Below are 16,319 nucleotides of genomic sequence, written 5' to 3' on the forward strand. Positions count from 1 at the left end.
CTTTGAACTTTATTCTTTAAATGTTCCTCACTTATTTTCCAACAGCCTTGCATACATGCAGGATTGTTTCTTTCACATTTCCTCACTCCTCTATCTCACAGCTGTTGCACAGCATTTTTTACCCTTTCTTAAATATGTTAGCACAGAGGCACTACCAACGTTACTGATTGGCTCAGCTTTGGCCAGCAGCGGGTTGGTCTTGGAGCTGGCTGAAACTGGCTCTGTCTGACATGGGGGCAGCTTCTGGTTTCTTCTCACAGAAGCCACCCCTGGAGCCCCCCCGCTACCAAAACCTTGCCATATAAACCCAATACACCCAGTAATTGGTTTGTATATGCGCATATATGCTAATTCCCAAAGTATATTGCAGCAAAAGTAGTGGAAGGGTGGCGATTCAAGGAGGATGTGCCAGGAATCTGCAAATGCTGGACAGCATTCAGGACGATAGAGACAAGGTCAGAAGCATGCCTGGGAGCTGAGGTGTCAAAGGCAGGAGGGAATGGATTTGCATCTCTTCACATGTTCCTGGCACCAGCCAGTTTGATTACCTGAGCAAGATAAATGAGTGAAAGGTGATGTGAATGTGTATGTCTCCAAGGAGTATTTAAATAGTCTCTGGAACAATGCAGATTGACTCTTCTTTTGTGAGAAGATTTAATCAGGACAATAAAACTAGGACAGATATATATTTCAGTGTTTTAATTTCAAGATCATTAAAACAATAAAACTATGTCACTGGATGATTAGTTGCCATGTCAAGCAAAGGCTAGATGGTTTCTAGCAGAGAGGAGGCAAGTGGCTGGGTCTAGGGAGCTGGGGGTGAGACACAGTCCTGGCTCCTCTGTTACTAGGCCCCCAGCCTGGGGACAAGATGAGCAGCTGCACAAGGCAGCTGGAAAAGGGCCAAGAGGAAGAGACAGGGGCAGGCTAGACATCAGCCCTCTGTGTTTGGCTACCGAAGATGGGCTGCCACAAGTGGTGATGAGCAGCACCCCCCCAGAGAATGGATCCACCCCAGTACAAAGACTTCATCATGAAATCAATTTTGAAAGTTTGTCGAGCCTTAGCAGAAGCAGGAGCAGGACTTGTATTGAATATCCCCTACTAGCCTTTTTAGTGTTTCACAACTCTCTGGATTTTATGCAGAAGGCACAGGAAGAGCTGATGGGCCTTTGACTCTGTTATTAGGCTGTGGAAGGCCCTGTTGCTGAACAGCAAAGGGAACCATGCTTGGCTGGTGCAGGTTGTGCACACTGAAGGAGAAGCAAATGGCCTTAAACAAGCTATTTGCAAAGCCAGCTCTCCAAATGAAAAAGTGTTCAAATAGGATCTTCATTTTGGAGAAAAAAAATGAAAAAAAAAAAAGAATTAAAAAGAGCCTAACAAACAGATTACATTCATATTGGATATTACTTTTTCCTATTATTATTATGGAACTCTTCTTTCCTCAGCTAGGAATTCAGTGATCTGTTTTTTATTCAGGATTTTAGAGTGCAAATATATCATGCTTCTAAGCATACTAAACTATATCTTAATTTCATCCTTTTCAAAAGGAGGTAAACAAAGACATTTTAAAAAAAAGAAAATAGCACACAGCACATGAAAATTGTATGTCTTTTAAAGTAAGCATTGTATCTTTCTTTTGGATGACACTGTTTATTGTAAGACATTCTTTTTATTGAAAACACTATAACACAAAAGACTTTCCATGTCATGTCGAGAGAAGCTGGTCACATGATTCACAAACAAAATTTTTAACACTGATACGTAGGCATCACTTCAAAATCAGCCAAGATGCAAAATTTTAAAGCAATGACTTGCTATAGCAAACTGCAAAATGAGAACCACTAAATATTTGCACAGAGACATCACATTAAGAAAAGAAAAAGAAAAAAGAAAGGAGAAAGTGCTACACACCAGGTCACAGTTTGGTGACAATATGGAGATCTATATTTATATATAGATATATCTCTCTCTATCTATCTAACTCAAGTGACAAAGTGGGAGAGATCTAGAAATATATGTATATACATAAAGTATAGGTGGAGAGCAGGGCTGGGACAAATATTTCATCATTAATTGATTTGATCTCTATTGGTGATGTAATTAAACATCAGTGTTGAATTAAATTACTTGTATATAAAACATTCTTAGCTGCTTTTCTTTAAGTTACAGAATGATACATAGAAGCTGCAAGATATAGGCCTCTCTAAAGATTTGATTTGATCTCTGTTTTCTTACATATTTCTATCAAACAGCCCCACTACTAGCAGCTTCTAGTATCCTTGCCAAGTATTCAGTGTTTATAAAATACCAGCTGGTTGTCACTCAGAGCCTTCTACAAGCAAACAAAAAAACCCCATAGACCTGGTCTAGAATGCATAGACAGTAAAATAATGTACCCAGCATTTCCTTTTACTTCTCCTGAGATATATGTTTAAAAGATGGCAAAATAGTCAGTCACTTTGTTGCTGTTGTGAAATTCACAGTGTTTTCCCTGAAACATGTACACTTTTTATTTTTGCTTCATATTTGTGATTAATTATAGTAACACCCCCCCTCCCACAAAAAAAACAACCCACAAGTGTTTTAACTAAGGCTCTTCAAGGACCTCTTGATTCAAAGCAGCACTGGTTCATCCCAGCCCTGACAACAAGAAAATACAACTTCCTGTGCTATCAAAACCTTCATGTTTTATTAGAAACCCTGATCTGTTCCCCTGCTCTTCCCCACTCCCCTCTCTCACATTTTATAGCAGCATTTGAATTCATTTACAGGCTGCAACATCCCAGAGATAGCCTTGTTCTAACACATTCCCATTGTACCTTAGTCATCCAGTGACCTGATCATTTTATTGGGTTATTTCTTTTCTTTTCAAAGTGTTTTGTAAAAGTCTACATCAGCCACAACAGAAACAATCTCTCAAAAAGGGGGGGGAGCGCGCGCGTGTGCACAAATGTTGCTATTATTACTGCTGAATTTTGGCATTCTCACCATTGTCCTGCAAGTAGTGCTGCGGTCTGAATAGTCTTGGAATTATTTCATTACTGCAGACAATTATAAAATGCTAATGAAGCTGCACTGTTATTCTAGGACAATAAAAAAGCAATCGCACAAACCCAGAAATGACAGTAAATCAAACTGCTTTTGGAGCTTAGTTCATTTCCTTGTGAGAAATCAGCAAGTGAGATGGGAATGGAAGAAATGTTTTTAAGCAATCATTTGGGGAAAAAAGTGCTTTTTATATCTCTGGCATTCTAGAACTTCCTCTGCTGCACATCAGTTTTAAAAGTTGAATTTAACAAACATAGAAAAATAAATATAAAAAAAAAAAATTATTTTGGTCACTCTGCAGACTTTATTAATTTATTAAAAGCACTAATTATCATTTGTAGCAATGTAGCTACATGCAAAATATGTATAACTACAGTTAATAGCTTGTCTACTCTGATTATACCTTTTATGCATGATCAAGAAGAGTAATGATATAGCTTAAGGTTATCCATACTGGTGGCTTTGTAGAACATTTGGTCCTTTAGAAGTTTAACATACTGCTATGTTATTGCACAATGCATTGTAACATTAGCTATTCTCTAAAATGACTCTAATAGTCTTACTAGTAAATCAAAAATAAGATGCCACTAAGTACAATTTCAGGGCTTTGTTGGGTTTGTTCTTGGTTGGGTTTTTTGGGGGGTATACATTCTTTCAGTGCTTGCAAAACCCATGTGTTTGCTTTCAGACTGGAGCCTGCGTTGCAACAGAAGCATCTCAGATGCCTTTTTCTTAAGCTCATAAGAAACTAAGACAGAATACAGCAGGCAGAAGCTTAACACCTCCCCTTCCACCACCTGCAACCCTTTCCCACTGCACAGTATCAGCAGACTCTGAAGCCTTCCTTCTCTGCTGCTGTTATGTTGAAAATTATTTGCAAATTCCTTTAAAATATAAAAATCAGATTCCCAGAGCATCGGTTTCACTGGATGCTCAGTCTTTATCTAGTTTTCTATGTGAACTTCTAAGACAGTCTAGTAAAATTTTAAGGCCAATTTTGTAGGAATCTTCCTTAGACTTTTTGTGTGTTTCCAGTTCAGTACTGGTTAAGAAATAACATCTAGTTTATTAAAGAAAAACTGAGTATGGCTTTATAGTTATATTCTCATGTTTATTTGTAATGCTGCCTTTTCAATGACATTGAGAAGGGTAAAAATCCACCACTGTCCAGTGAACTGTTTTCTTTTGAAAATGTTCAAAATATTTATGAGCTATCTCTAAAAGCTTCTGAAGGAAAAACCTAAAGTGCCTCAATAAATAATATATGCAAGTAAATTATATATTAAGAATATTATGTGAACACTTGCAAAAATAAAATGCTTAATTTATTAAATACAATACTCCCAACACAAAGATGAAAGACTATTTGATCTGGCTCATGTCAATAAGAAAAAAACAAAAAGAGAAAAAGAAAAGAAAGATCACTTTTTTGCAGCTATGCCCCCTCACAGAGGGAGGCAAAAGTCTTGAGGACTAGGTAAGGTAGGTTTTCATTTGTAAGAACTCATATTAAAAATAATCCTACCTCTACATTTGAAATCTTCAACTTCCAGTTTGAAAAACAACAGATATACCCATGCATTTGTCATCAACACAGTGGCCATGCAAATGCTGTATATGTATGATGCCCATACAATAAAAAAGAAATAATTTTTTTAAAGGTGGATGTTGGGAATGACAGCACTAGCATTGACACAAACATGGTGCTGAATTCAGGGTCTTTGCACTCCGAATAGTAAGCCATAATCTCAGAGTCATATTTATTTTGTCCAGGGATCTCACTCTATCCCCCACCATGGCTCAAACATAACCAGTGATCTCTGTGCTTTAGATTATTCATGTAATATCAGTCTATTGTATCTGTAGCATTGTAAATGTGTCCTCCATTAGCCCCTTCTAATGAAATATAACTTATGCTATTATGAGTTAGCTATATGAGGTTTATATATATATATATATATATGAGTTAGCACAAGGGTGTACTACAAGATGAGACATTAATTTCTGCACAAAGGGCATTAATCAACAAATACCATGCACAGTTTTGCTTGCAGAGTTAAAAAACCAAAAGTATTGAGGAAGGAAGGAATATGCTGCTGGACAAGCACCATATAAGATACACCTGCCCCAGCATCTATAGCTTGCCCTATCTTAACAAAATCCTTAGTTTAAACACTTGATCCTGAAATAATCCTGTACATTAATAAGCCTAGCATCATCCTTTATTACCAAAGACTAGCTGGAGAACATTTTTATACCAGTGGCATACCAATATCCTACTAGAAGAAAAAATAAGGGCATGTGTTTTGTTCATCATTTTGTAACATAATTGTGTGCAGCACAGACAATATCTTTTTCCCTTTTACCATAGACTTGTATCTGGCAATGAAAAATGCTGGCCATACACCTCCTCGAACAATCCCTTTACTCCTCAGAAAGACTGTCCAAGGAAAGTGCTAAACCACCTCTTGCCTTCCATCAAATTGTTTCAGTGTTTTTTTAGTGGGGTTGGATGCCATCTGATCCCATAGTTCCTTCAGATAGTGGATCACATAAGTGCTGTTTTCATTCCATCTAGCTTTGTCTCTGCAAGAAATATGCTTTGTGTAGAGAACATTAGTCTTTTTCCACCCACATGCTGAAGCAAAAAAATTGAGGTGAATACAAAGAGACTCCTGGTATCTGTACAGCAGAAATCACAAAGTTCGAGTCAAATATATTTTTCCCTTTTTTCATCCACATCAAAGGCATGAATACAACAAGGCATTGTTAGTTGTGGTGGGCGAACTGGAGAGTCTGCTGATATAACAGATCAAGTTTTTAAGGCCTTTGTCTATGCAGAGTTACAATAATGCAGAAGCCAAATTGATTAGAGAGAGGAAAAATGATAGAAACTGAAAGAGACAGTGAAGATACATTTCAGTAATGTCTAAAAAGTCAATACTGTGCCTATAGATGGAGAAGTGCACATTGCTTGCCCTTTGAAAGCTTCTCCATATCTTTGTCATTAATACTGTCAAAGTTAAGAACACATTTTAATGGAGTTCAGTGGCAGTTGAACACATTCATTCACACAGACCATAAGAAGAAATGCTAGGATGTTTTAGCCTAAAATATCCAGGTAAACTGGAGATGCCTTAGCCAAGTTCTGGAGGAGGGAATGGATTTCTTTGATGTTGAGCCTCATGTGAGGCTCCCTTTGCCAACAGCCCAGCATCAACTCATATACTTCCTTGGGGCACGTGCGAGGTCGCTGCAGCACTTGACCCTGAGTGATGCACTCAATCACCTATGAGAAATCACAAGGAAAGGATCAGTGTAGCCATGCCAATTACGTAGGCCTCACCCATGGAAGAGCTAGCTGCTGATAGCCACAGCAGCCTCACTGGTGGCAGTCACCTGGCCACCTCTGCAGAACAGCTACATTTCTAGGTAGATGTACAGGCAGTGGGATATGATCTGGAAAAATCACCATAATGTAGGATGTCAAGGAGCAATACCTTGACTGATGTGATGTGATGTTACGTTAACCCATGTTACCCCTTCCATTCATGAGGGAATGGTGGTAGGGAAGCAATACCATACGTCCCCTACTTGTCTATCAATCTATCTCACCTCATCTCAGAAGTAAGATGTTTCAATCATCTCACATAGAGCACCTCTCCCTCCCTCCTTACACTTTATGAGTACCACCATGGCTAATCTCTGGAAAGGGATTACTTTTGGTTTCCCAGGTATGAAGAGATCTCCAGATTCCTTCAATCTATTCAAGAATGTTTTAGAACAACCACTTCATGACAATGACATTTCCTGATATGTAACTGAAATCACCCAATGCCAGTTTGGGAGACAGGTAAGCTCTTTTTTATTGCCTCATGGTCTTTCTCAACACCCAGAGCAGACTATCCTATACAAAGGAAGAAGCTACATCCCAAATTGGTATAGTCCTACTTGGATAACTTCCATCCAACCTGGGGAGAAAAGGGTGAAAAAGAAGAACTTCAACCACAAAGTTTGCGACAATACCATAAATACATTATATCAGGGTTATTGCTTTTACTAAATAAATTTGCTATTGTCCTTTCCCTAGAGAAGCCATACCATCAGTTAAAATGCCACCCTCCTTTATGCAATTTGAAAATATAATACACTCACCTCATTGTTTGAGAGCTGATACCATGGCTGTTTGCCATAGGTAAAGATTTCCCATAATACGACCCCCAGGCTCCAGACATCACTTTCTGTGGTGAACTTCCTGTACATGATACTTTCTGGAGGCATCCAACGAATAGGCAGCATTGTGTGACCTCCAACCTGAGGAAAAAAAAAAGAAAGAGTTAGAAATAATTCCTTCAGACCTCCAGGAAGAGTATTGAGAGGCTAAACCAGGGAAATCCACATTTTCTTTTTTCCCATCTGCTGCCATTCACTTTAAAGAGCTTGTAAGAACTAGAGAGCTGTGATCCAACCTCCTCTCTCCCGAATGGTGATCACTACCATGATAGATTTCTCAATAAAATCTCCAAAGAAATTGTTTCTGAAGTATAAACTGTCCTGGTTTCGGCTGGGACAGTTAATTTTCTTCCTAGTAGCTGGTATAGTGCTGTGTTTTGGATTTTAGTATGAGAATAATAGTGATAACACGCTGCTGTTTTGGCTGTTGCTAAGTGGTGTTTCCACTGGTCAAGGACTTCTCAGGTGCACAAGAAACTGGGAGGGGGCACAGCCAGGATAGTTGATCCAAACTGACCAAAGGGCTATTCCATACTATATGATGTCATGCTCAGTATATAAACTGGGGGGAGTTGGCTGGGGGTTAGTGGCCGATGCTCGGGGACTGCCTGGGCGTCGGTCGGCAGGTGGTGAACGGTTGTATCACTGTTTTTTTTTCCCTCGGGTTTTGTTCCTCTCTTGCTCTCTTGTTGTTTTCCTTCTCATTACAATTCATTATTATTATTATTATTATTATTATTATTATTATTATTCCTCCTATTATTATTCCTATTATTAAACTGTTCTTATCTCAACACACAAGTTTTCTTACTTTTGCTCTTCCAATTCTCTCCCCCATCCCACCGGGGGGGAGGGTGAGCGAGCGGCTGTGTGATACTTAATTGCCGACTGGGGCTAAACCACAACAGTCCTTTTTGGCGCCCAACATGGGGCTCAAAGGGTTTGAGATAATAACAGATTAACCAGAGCGTATTAAGGAATTTAGGTCTGTTAGTAGTTGCGGGCCACGATATTGATTCATCTGTTCTCGATATTGGTTTACCTGATCTGCACCATGCTCATTTTTTTGCTGTACATGTTAAAGATCGGTGTTGGTTTTTGCAGTTTGCTGTGCTCTGCTTTAATTGGTGATGTTTTGCCTGTGAGATTTGTTATTAAAACAGTGACCTTGGGTTTATTTTGGTATCTAAGTGCTGTACTGAAACCATTACTGTATGTCGGGTACCACCTCGTGGAGACAATTAGCAATTATACTTCTTCCTCTGAGAGGTGTTTTATGGAGGAAATGCAGAATGGCACCTTCGCTACTTTCTTCTACAATGTTTCCTCCTTTGTTACAATAACTTTTCAGTATCTTGAACATCCTTGGGTAGTTAAGATACATCTATTGGTATTGCTTGGGAATATTGTTTCGGTTTTGTCCAAGGTTAGTAAGCAATTTAAGAATATCATCCAGACATCTGCCCCAAGGCCGGAGAGTTATGAGTGGCAGGGTGTGTGGGATACAGCATGGGCAAACACCTAGGAAGGTGGGCACCTCCAGTGTTTTGGAACTTCACCCCTGAACAAGTGCAGGATCCTGAAAAATTAGTAGAATATTTGGAAAAAGTATGTTGTCACCCTGACAATTCTAAGGAGATCCAAATCACTGCAATGTGCTGGGGCCTGGCCCATGCCTACCGAGCCCTGTTCAACACTATTCAGAAGCCTCAAGGATCTGGTGACAAAACGAAAGACACTGCAGCTACTCCAGCCCCCCCTGCAACAGGCACTGCGGCTATTCCAGTCCCCCTCTGTGACAGGCACTGTGGTCACTCCAGCCCCCCCTGTGACAGGCACTGCGGGTATTCCAGCCCCCCTGTGATGGATAATGCAGTTCAACCAGGGAACCAGCCCATGTCAGTATCAGTCGCCCCTATACACAAGAAGAAATCCTGGAAGCAAAAGTAAACTTGTTTAGAAAGGGAAGATGAAAGAGCAGGGCCATCACAAGGAGAGGAAGAGGAAGAACTTGTGGATGAGACAGAAACTACCCAATCCCTATCCCTAAGTGAGCTGCGAGATATGCGAAAAGATTTCAGCCATCATCCAGGCAAGCACATTGTCACCTGGCTGCTCCGATGCTGGGATAACAGGGCCAGTAGCCTGGAATTAGAGGGTAACGAAGCCAAACAGCTGGGATCCCTTTCTAGGGAAGGGGGCATTGACAAAGCGATTGGAAAAGGGGCACCAGCCCTCAGCCTCTGGAGGCAACTCCTGTCAGCTATGAAGGAAAGATATCCCTTCAAGGAAGATGTTGTATATCGCCCTGGGAAATGGACCACCATGGAGAAAGGTATCCAGTACCTGAGAGAATTAGCCGTGCTGGAGGTGATTTATGGTGACCTGGACAACGAGCAGTTACCCAAAGATCCAGATGAGGTCCAGTGCACACGACCCATGTGGAGGAAGTTGGTACGGAATGCACCATCGTCGTGTGCCAACTCATTGGCAATACTGACCAGGAAAGATGGAGAGGGTCCAACAGTGGATGAAGCGGCTAGCCAGCTCCGGGAATACAAAGAAAGTATCTCTTCCTCCTCCCTTGTCTCAGCTGTGGAGAAACTGTCCCAGAAGGTCCAGCGACTCAAAGAAGATAGGTCCTACTTTCCACCTGTACGGACCAGTATCTCAGCCATTAGGAGTCAGGGTTCCTCTGCTCAAGAGAGAGGATATAGAGGGTACACACCACGGGGCACCCTACGGTTTTACCTGCGTGACCTTATCAATATTACTCTCATACTAAAATCCAAAACACAGCACTATACCAGCTACTAGGAAGAAAATTAACTCTATCCCAGCCAAAACCAGGACACCCAGCCTACTTGCTGGTGGGGTGGGGTGAGAAGCAGAAAAGGCCTTGACTGTGTGTAAGCACTGCTCAGCAATAACAAAAACATCCCTGTATTATCAACACTCCTTCCAGCACAGATCCAAAACATAGCCCCATACTAGCTACTATGAAGAAAATGAACTCTATCCCAGCCGAAACCAGCACAGATCATCACCTGACAAATAGGGATGAAGAAAAAGCAGAGGCATTCAATGCTTTTTTTGCCTCAGGCTTTAATAATACTGTTAGACCCTGGGCTCCTCGGTCCTCTGAGTTGGAGGACCATGAGTGTGGGAACAATGACTTTCCATTTGTGGACACTGAAATTGTAAGGGACCAGCTGTACCAGCTGAATGTTCACAAGTCCATGGGGCCTGATGGGATTCATCCCAGAGTACTGAAGGAGCTAGCGGATGTTACAGCAGGACCCCTCTCCATCATCTACCAAAGGTCTTGGGAGTCTGGGGAGATCCCCGCTGACTGGAAGCTCATCAGTGTTATTCCAGTTTACAAGAAGAGTGTGAGGGAAGACCCAGGAAACTACAGACCTGTTAGCCTAATGTCATTACCTGGAAAAATTATGGAGAAGATCATACTGGGTGCTATTGAAAGGCATTTAAAGGACAATGCAATCATCAGGCACAGTCAACATGGGTGCACAAAGGGAAAGTCCTGTTTAACTAATTTATTATCCTTCTACAATAAGGTCACCCACCTAGTGGATGAAGGGAAGGCGGTGGATGTAGTTTTTCTGTATTTTAGGAAGGCTTTTGATACTGCCCCTCACAGCATCCTTCTGGACAAGTTGTCCAACTGTGAGATGAGCAGGTACATGCTGCACTGGATGGGATTCATCCCAGGGTACTGAAAGAGCTGGCTGATATCATCACGGGACCTCTCTCCATTATTTTTCAAGGGTCTTGGGAGTCTGCAGAGGTCCCAGTCGAGTGGAAGCTGGCAAATGTTGTCCCAATTTTCAAGAAGGGTAAGAAGGAAGACCCTGGTAATTACACACCTGTCAGTCTCACTTCAGTGCCTGGTAAAATTATGGAGAAGGTTATTCTGGGAGCTATTGAAAAACACTTGAGAGACAATGCAGTCATTGGTCATAGCCAGCACAGGTTCACAAGGGGAAAGTCCTGCTTAACCAACTTAATTTCCTTTTATGACAAGGTCACCCATCTAGTTGACCAAGGGAAGCCAGTAGATGTGCTGGTTTTGGATTTTAGCAAAGCTTTTGATACTGTCTCTCACAGTATCCTTCTGGACAAAATGTCCAGCACACAGCTAGACAAGTCCATAATATGTTGGGTGAGCAATTGGCTGACGGGTCGGGCTCAAAGGGTTATAGTAAATGGGGTTACATCAGGCTGGCAGCCAGTCACCAGTGGGGTGCACCCAGGGCTCAATTTTAGGGCCGGTGCTCTTTAATGTTTTTATAAATGGACACAGGAATCGAATGTACATTAAGTAAGTTTGCCAATGATGCTAAACTAGGAGGAGCTGTGGACTCCCTCGAGGGTAGAGAGGCCTTACAGAGAGATCTGGATAGACTATAGAGCTGGGCAATCACCAACTGGATTAAATTTAACAAGAGCAAGTGCTGGATTCCCCACCTGGGACAGGGTAATCCTGGTTATACATACAAATTGGGGGACGAGAGGCTGGAGAGCAGCTCCACGGAAAGAGATCTGGGGGTTTGGGTTGATGGCAAATTGAATATGAGTCAACAGTGTGCCCTGGCAGCCAAAAGGGCCAACCGTGTCCTGGGGTGCATCAAGCACTGCATAGCTAGCCGGTCGAGGGAGGTGATTGTCCCACTCTACACTGCACTGGTGCGGCCCCACCTTGAGTACTGGGTGCAGTTTTGGGCACCTCAATATAAGAAGGACATCAAACTATTAGTGTGTGTCCAGAGGAGGGCAACCAAGATGGTGAAAGGCCTCGAGGGCAAGACTTATGAGGAGTGGCCGAGATCACTTGGTTTGTTCAGCTTAGAGAAGAGAAGGCTGAGGGGTGACCTCATTGCAGTCTACAACTTCCTCAAGAGGGGCAGTGGAGGGGGAGGTGCTGATCTCCTCTCTCTGGTGACCAGCGATAGGACATGAGGAAATGGAATTTAGCTGCATCAGGGGAAGTTCAGATTGGACATTAGGAAAAGGTTCTTCACTGAGAGGGTGGTTGGTCACTGGAACAGGCTCCTCAGGGAAGTGGTCACAGCACCAAGCCTGTTGGAGTTCAAGGAGCATCTGGACGACGCTCTTAGTCATATGGTTTAGTTTTAGGTAGTCCTGCGAGGAGCAGGGAGTTGGACTCGATGATCCTTATGGGTCCCTTCCAACCTGAGATATTCTATGATTCTATGAAATACTGGATTCTGCACCTGGGATGGAGTAATGCTGAGCACAAGTATAAATTGGGAGAGGAGTGGCTGGAGAGCAGCCCTGCAGAAAGGGATCTGGGGGTGCTGGTTGACAGCAGGCTCAACAGGAGTCAGCAGTGTGCCCTGGCAGCCGAGAGGGCAAACTGCATCCTGGGACGCACTCAACACAGTATAACCAGCTGGTCAAAAGAGGTGATTATCTTGCTTTATTTAGCGTTGGTGTGGCCTCACCTTGAGTACTGTGTGCAGTTCTGGGCCCCACAATTTAAAAAGGATGTTAAGATCCTTGAATGCATCCAGAGGAGGGCAACAAGGCTGGTGAAAGGGCTAGAAGGAATGTCCTATGAGGAGCGGCTGAGGACTCTGGGTTTGTCTAGTTTGGAGAAAAGGCGTCTGAGGGGCAACCTCATTGCTCTCTACAGCTTCCTGAGGAGGGGAAGTGGAGAGGGAGGTGCTGATCTCTTCTCCCTGGTATCCAGTGATAGGACGCATGGGAATGGTTCAAAGCTGCATCAGGGGAGGTTCAGACTGGACATTAGGAAACACTTCTTTACCAAGAGGGTGGTCAAACACTGGATCTGGCTTCCTAGAGAGGTGGTTGATGCCCCATGCCTGTCCGTGTTTAAGAGGCATTTGGACAATGCCCTTAATAACATGCTTTAAGTTTTGGTCAGCCCTGAAGTGGTCAGGCAGTTGGACTAGATGGTTGTTGTAGGTCCCTTCCAACTGAACTATACTGTTCTATTCTATTTTATTTTATTCTATTCTATTCTATTCTAGCTGAGCTAGTTAGACTATTTTAAAAGTACTTGAGTGGATTTATTAATTGATGTGATCTAGTCAGAATGTGACATATTAGGAACAGTAAGTTGGTTAGAAACTAGAATGAAAAGTTTAGGAAAAAAAGTTTATTTATGTATTTATTTGCATTCAGCTTAAGTAACTTAAGATGGAGGGGACTGTGATGCTTTTCTAGGGCAGGTTCCTGCAGAGTGGCACCTCCTTGGGTATGAGGGAGCCCAACATCCAGGGAACTCCCAGTGTGTTTCAGGTCTCAGGCAGTGTGACACAGCGACAGGCTGGCAGGAGCATGAAGACGAGCTCCTATGCAACACCGATGCTCTCTGCATTATTTCCATTTTCACTTCCTAGGAGGAATTCCGGGAGGAGTTCTTCCCTTGCCCAAAACTCTTCCACACACAACTCAGATGCTTAAGGTCTGTACTGAGGGAAGGCTTGTTTTATAGGGATTAATGGGGAAAAAACAAACAAACAATGCTTCACACAAGACCAATAAACCATGTCTTAAAACAACTGAATCACAGATAAAACACTGAAAGATACTATAGGAAACAAACATATATTGGGAAGGGGATAGATTATCTGACAGACTAAATAAAAATAGGCAACAACAAAATGATTAATTAATAGGTGAGTCCTTCTGAAATTTCTCTAGGCAGATTCTATCCACTGAAAGTGAAATGATAGGGAAAGTGATCAGCAGTTGTTGCATCTGTCAAAAAAATTTTCTGAAATCTGAAATTGCACCAGTCAATGTCATATTAAGATACCTAGAATGCTTTCCTTTTAGAGATAAATATTTCAGCATGCATATAGTGCAGTGGAATTAATCCCTGTAATGATCTCTGACTGTTATATTGCATTGTTTATTCAGAAACATCACAAAGTATTTATATCTGCTGTACAGCTGCATAAAATACATGCAGCCCTGACTGAAATGTCAACCCAGGACAAAATACTGCAACCATTTAACAGAGCAGATAAACCTAAAAAAAGCAGACTAGGGCAAGAAATGAAGAAAAAGACTGTGTCCAACAGAAACTGTATGCTCTACAGGGGAGGAGAGCATGCCACTCAGCCTCACTTAATTTTCCAAACTGCCAAAGCCCTGTCTTCTTTTCCCATGAAAATGCATCTTAGTCTCCAGGCTGCATCTTTTCTAAAATTCACATTCTGCCATGTGTTACAAGCTAATTGACTGCAGAAAAAAACCCCTCATAATCTGAGTTAGCTTCCCTTTCTCTCTAGTTCCCCAGCTGAATGTCACTATACTATCTAACCTATTATCAAATGCAACAGTTTCAGAGGGTCTTCATAATTTTTGCCCCTGTTCCTGCGGTTTCTCTATTTCTGGGGTGTTTAGTTTGGAGGGTGTGAGTTATGCAGAAAGCACAGCTGTAGGAGAGAAGGTGCGTGTCCAGCACGGTGCCCTCCCTTAGTGGGCATGCTGCTGCCAGTGCAACAGGCAGCTGTCATTCAGCTCCTCTCAGCTATAGCTGGCAAATCCATCTTCCCCTGATCTGCCCTGCTGTCGGGACACCCCCACCACTGCTTGCTTTTGCAAGTGCTCCCTGCAATGGCAGCCCTGGCCCTGCATAATAATTGGTACATTTAATGACTTTCTTTTGCTCACCCTCCTGTCTCCTCCTGAACTGCAGGCTCCAAGCAGAGGAGCCCGGCTGACGTGGAAATCGAGACTCCAGATGCCCTGAATCTGCCATATAAATGTTTGGAGCAATTTCCAGCAGTGAAGCTCAAAAGCCCCCCCCCAACATGCCAGCAATAGGATTTGACCCTGGAAGGTTCACAACTGCAGCAGAGACACCTGGGTCCTTGGCTATAAGACTTGGCTATCTTCAAATTGCTCTACTAGAAGAATGTAGAATGGGTCATCACTGGGACCAAGCCTTGGGGTAGTGGTTATGGCAAACCTAATTCTGTTGCCTCTTTGCCAACTGTCAAGAGAAAGGATGGACTTTGTCCCATGTGGGATCTGAAAGGGTTAAATCCCTGACAATCCCTGACTAAGACCTTACTGTGATACATAGACTTGCTTTTTTTTAGTTTCACTCGCATCCTTGTTCTCTTTTGTTCTCTTCCCCTGCAAAGATAGTTTTGGTTACCTGCTGAGCAGAGTTGATGGTGGGACATTTCCTGTGACTTCTTACCTGATAGGACTAAGCAGGCCTTGAGCAAGCTCGTTAGGCTTCCTAATTAAATCACTGATAACAGGAACTCAGGACGATTGTGCCAAAGATAAGCACCAAAGAACTAGCTTAAATCGACCCCCTTGTAACATTCCCAGGCCCAAGGACTGATGAGCTAACTCAATGACTATATATGGACAAAGGAAGCCCAAAGTTCAACTAGTGGACAACGTGAGGAAGACTATGGAAGACCACCGGGAGGGTGAAAAGACCCTAACCCTAATTTTACTGCGCATGCTTGGACTATGTAAATGAATTCCGGGAACTCATCACCATAAAACTGCCCTTTTCAGGAAATCGGATGAATATGTATGATTTTTCTGTATATGAACTGATGTGTTGTGCTAACCTGGCGGAGCACTTGTGGCGGAGCAATCCCCAGCGCTGCAATAAAGAATACCTGCTTAATAGTCATCCCGACTACTGAGTCCTGATTTCGGCTTTTCACGGCAACAGATCCCCAGGAGGATAGATAAGCTGCTCTGGTAGGAATACAACAGGAGAGCTGTGGTGGGAGAGAACATAGCCTGGCTTTCTCCAGATACTGATGTAGGAACCAAGCTCTTCCCAGCTTTGTGCTACTGTGCCTCGGGCAGTCATGCAAGCCCAGTTCTAAGCAATGCGGTGGAGAAGGTCACAAGGACCTCTTATGTTGTAAAGTGTTTGGCAATCCATCTCCATAAGAATAATAATAATGCACAGGTTTGCGTGTGCACACACACACCTTCCCCCCCCCCCCCCCCGGCGCCTCCTTTCATGCACATGAAAG

At 42.6% G+C, this 16,319-nt stretch overlaps 1 protein-coding gene across 1 annotated transcript in view; it reads right to left on the reverse strand.

The window, feature by feature from the left end:
* Positions 1-4,408: 4,408 nt before the first annotated feature.
* The window catches only part of LOC140651122 (BDNF/NT-3 growth factors receptor-like), a 209,422-nt gene continuing 197,511 nt past the window's right edge, over positions 4,409-16,319 (reverse strand). The window contains exons 17-18 of the mRNA XM_072860241.1: positions 7,210-7,368; positions 4,409-6,343 (exon numbers count right to left, since the gene is read on the reverse strand). Coding sequence (XP_072716342.1) covers positions 6,158-6,343; positions 7,210-7,368 — 345 coding nt within the window. The 3' untranslated portion in view covers positions 4,409-6,157. The remainder of the gene's footprint in view (positions 6,344-7,209; positions 7,369-16,319) is intronic.

This window comes from Ciconia boyciana, chromosome 4 (genome assembly GCF_034638445.1).
Source record: "Ciconia boyciana chromosome 4, ASM3463844v1, whole genome shotgun sequence".
Classification (NCBI taxonomy): Eukaryota; Metazoa; Chordata; class Aves; order Ciconiiformes; family Ciconiidae; genus Ciconia; species Ciconia boyciana.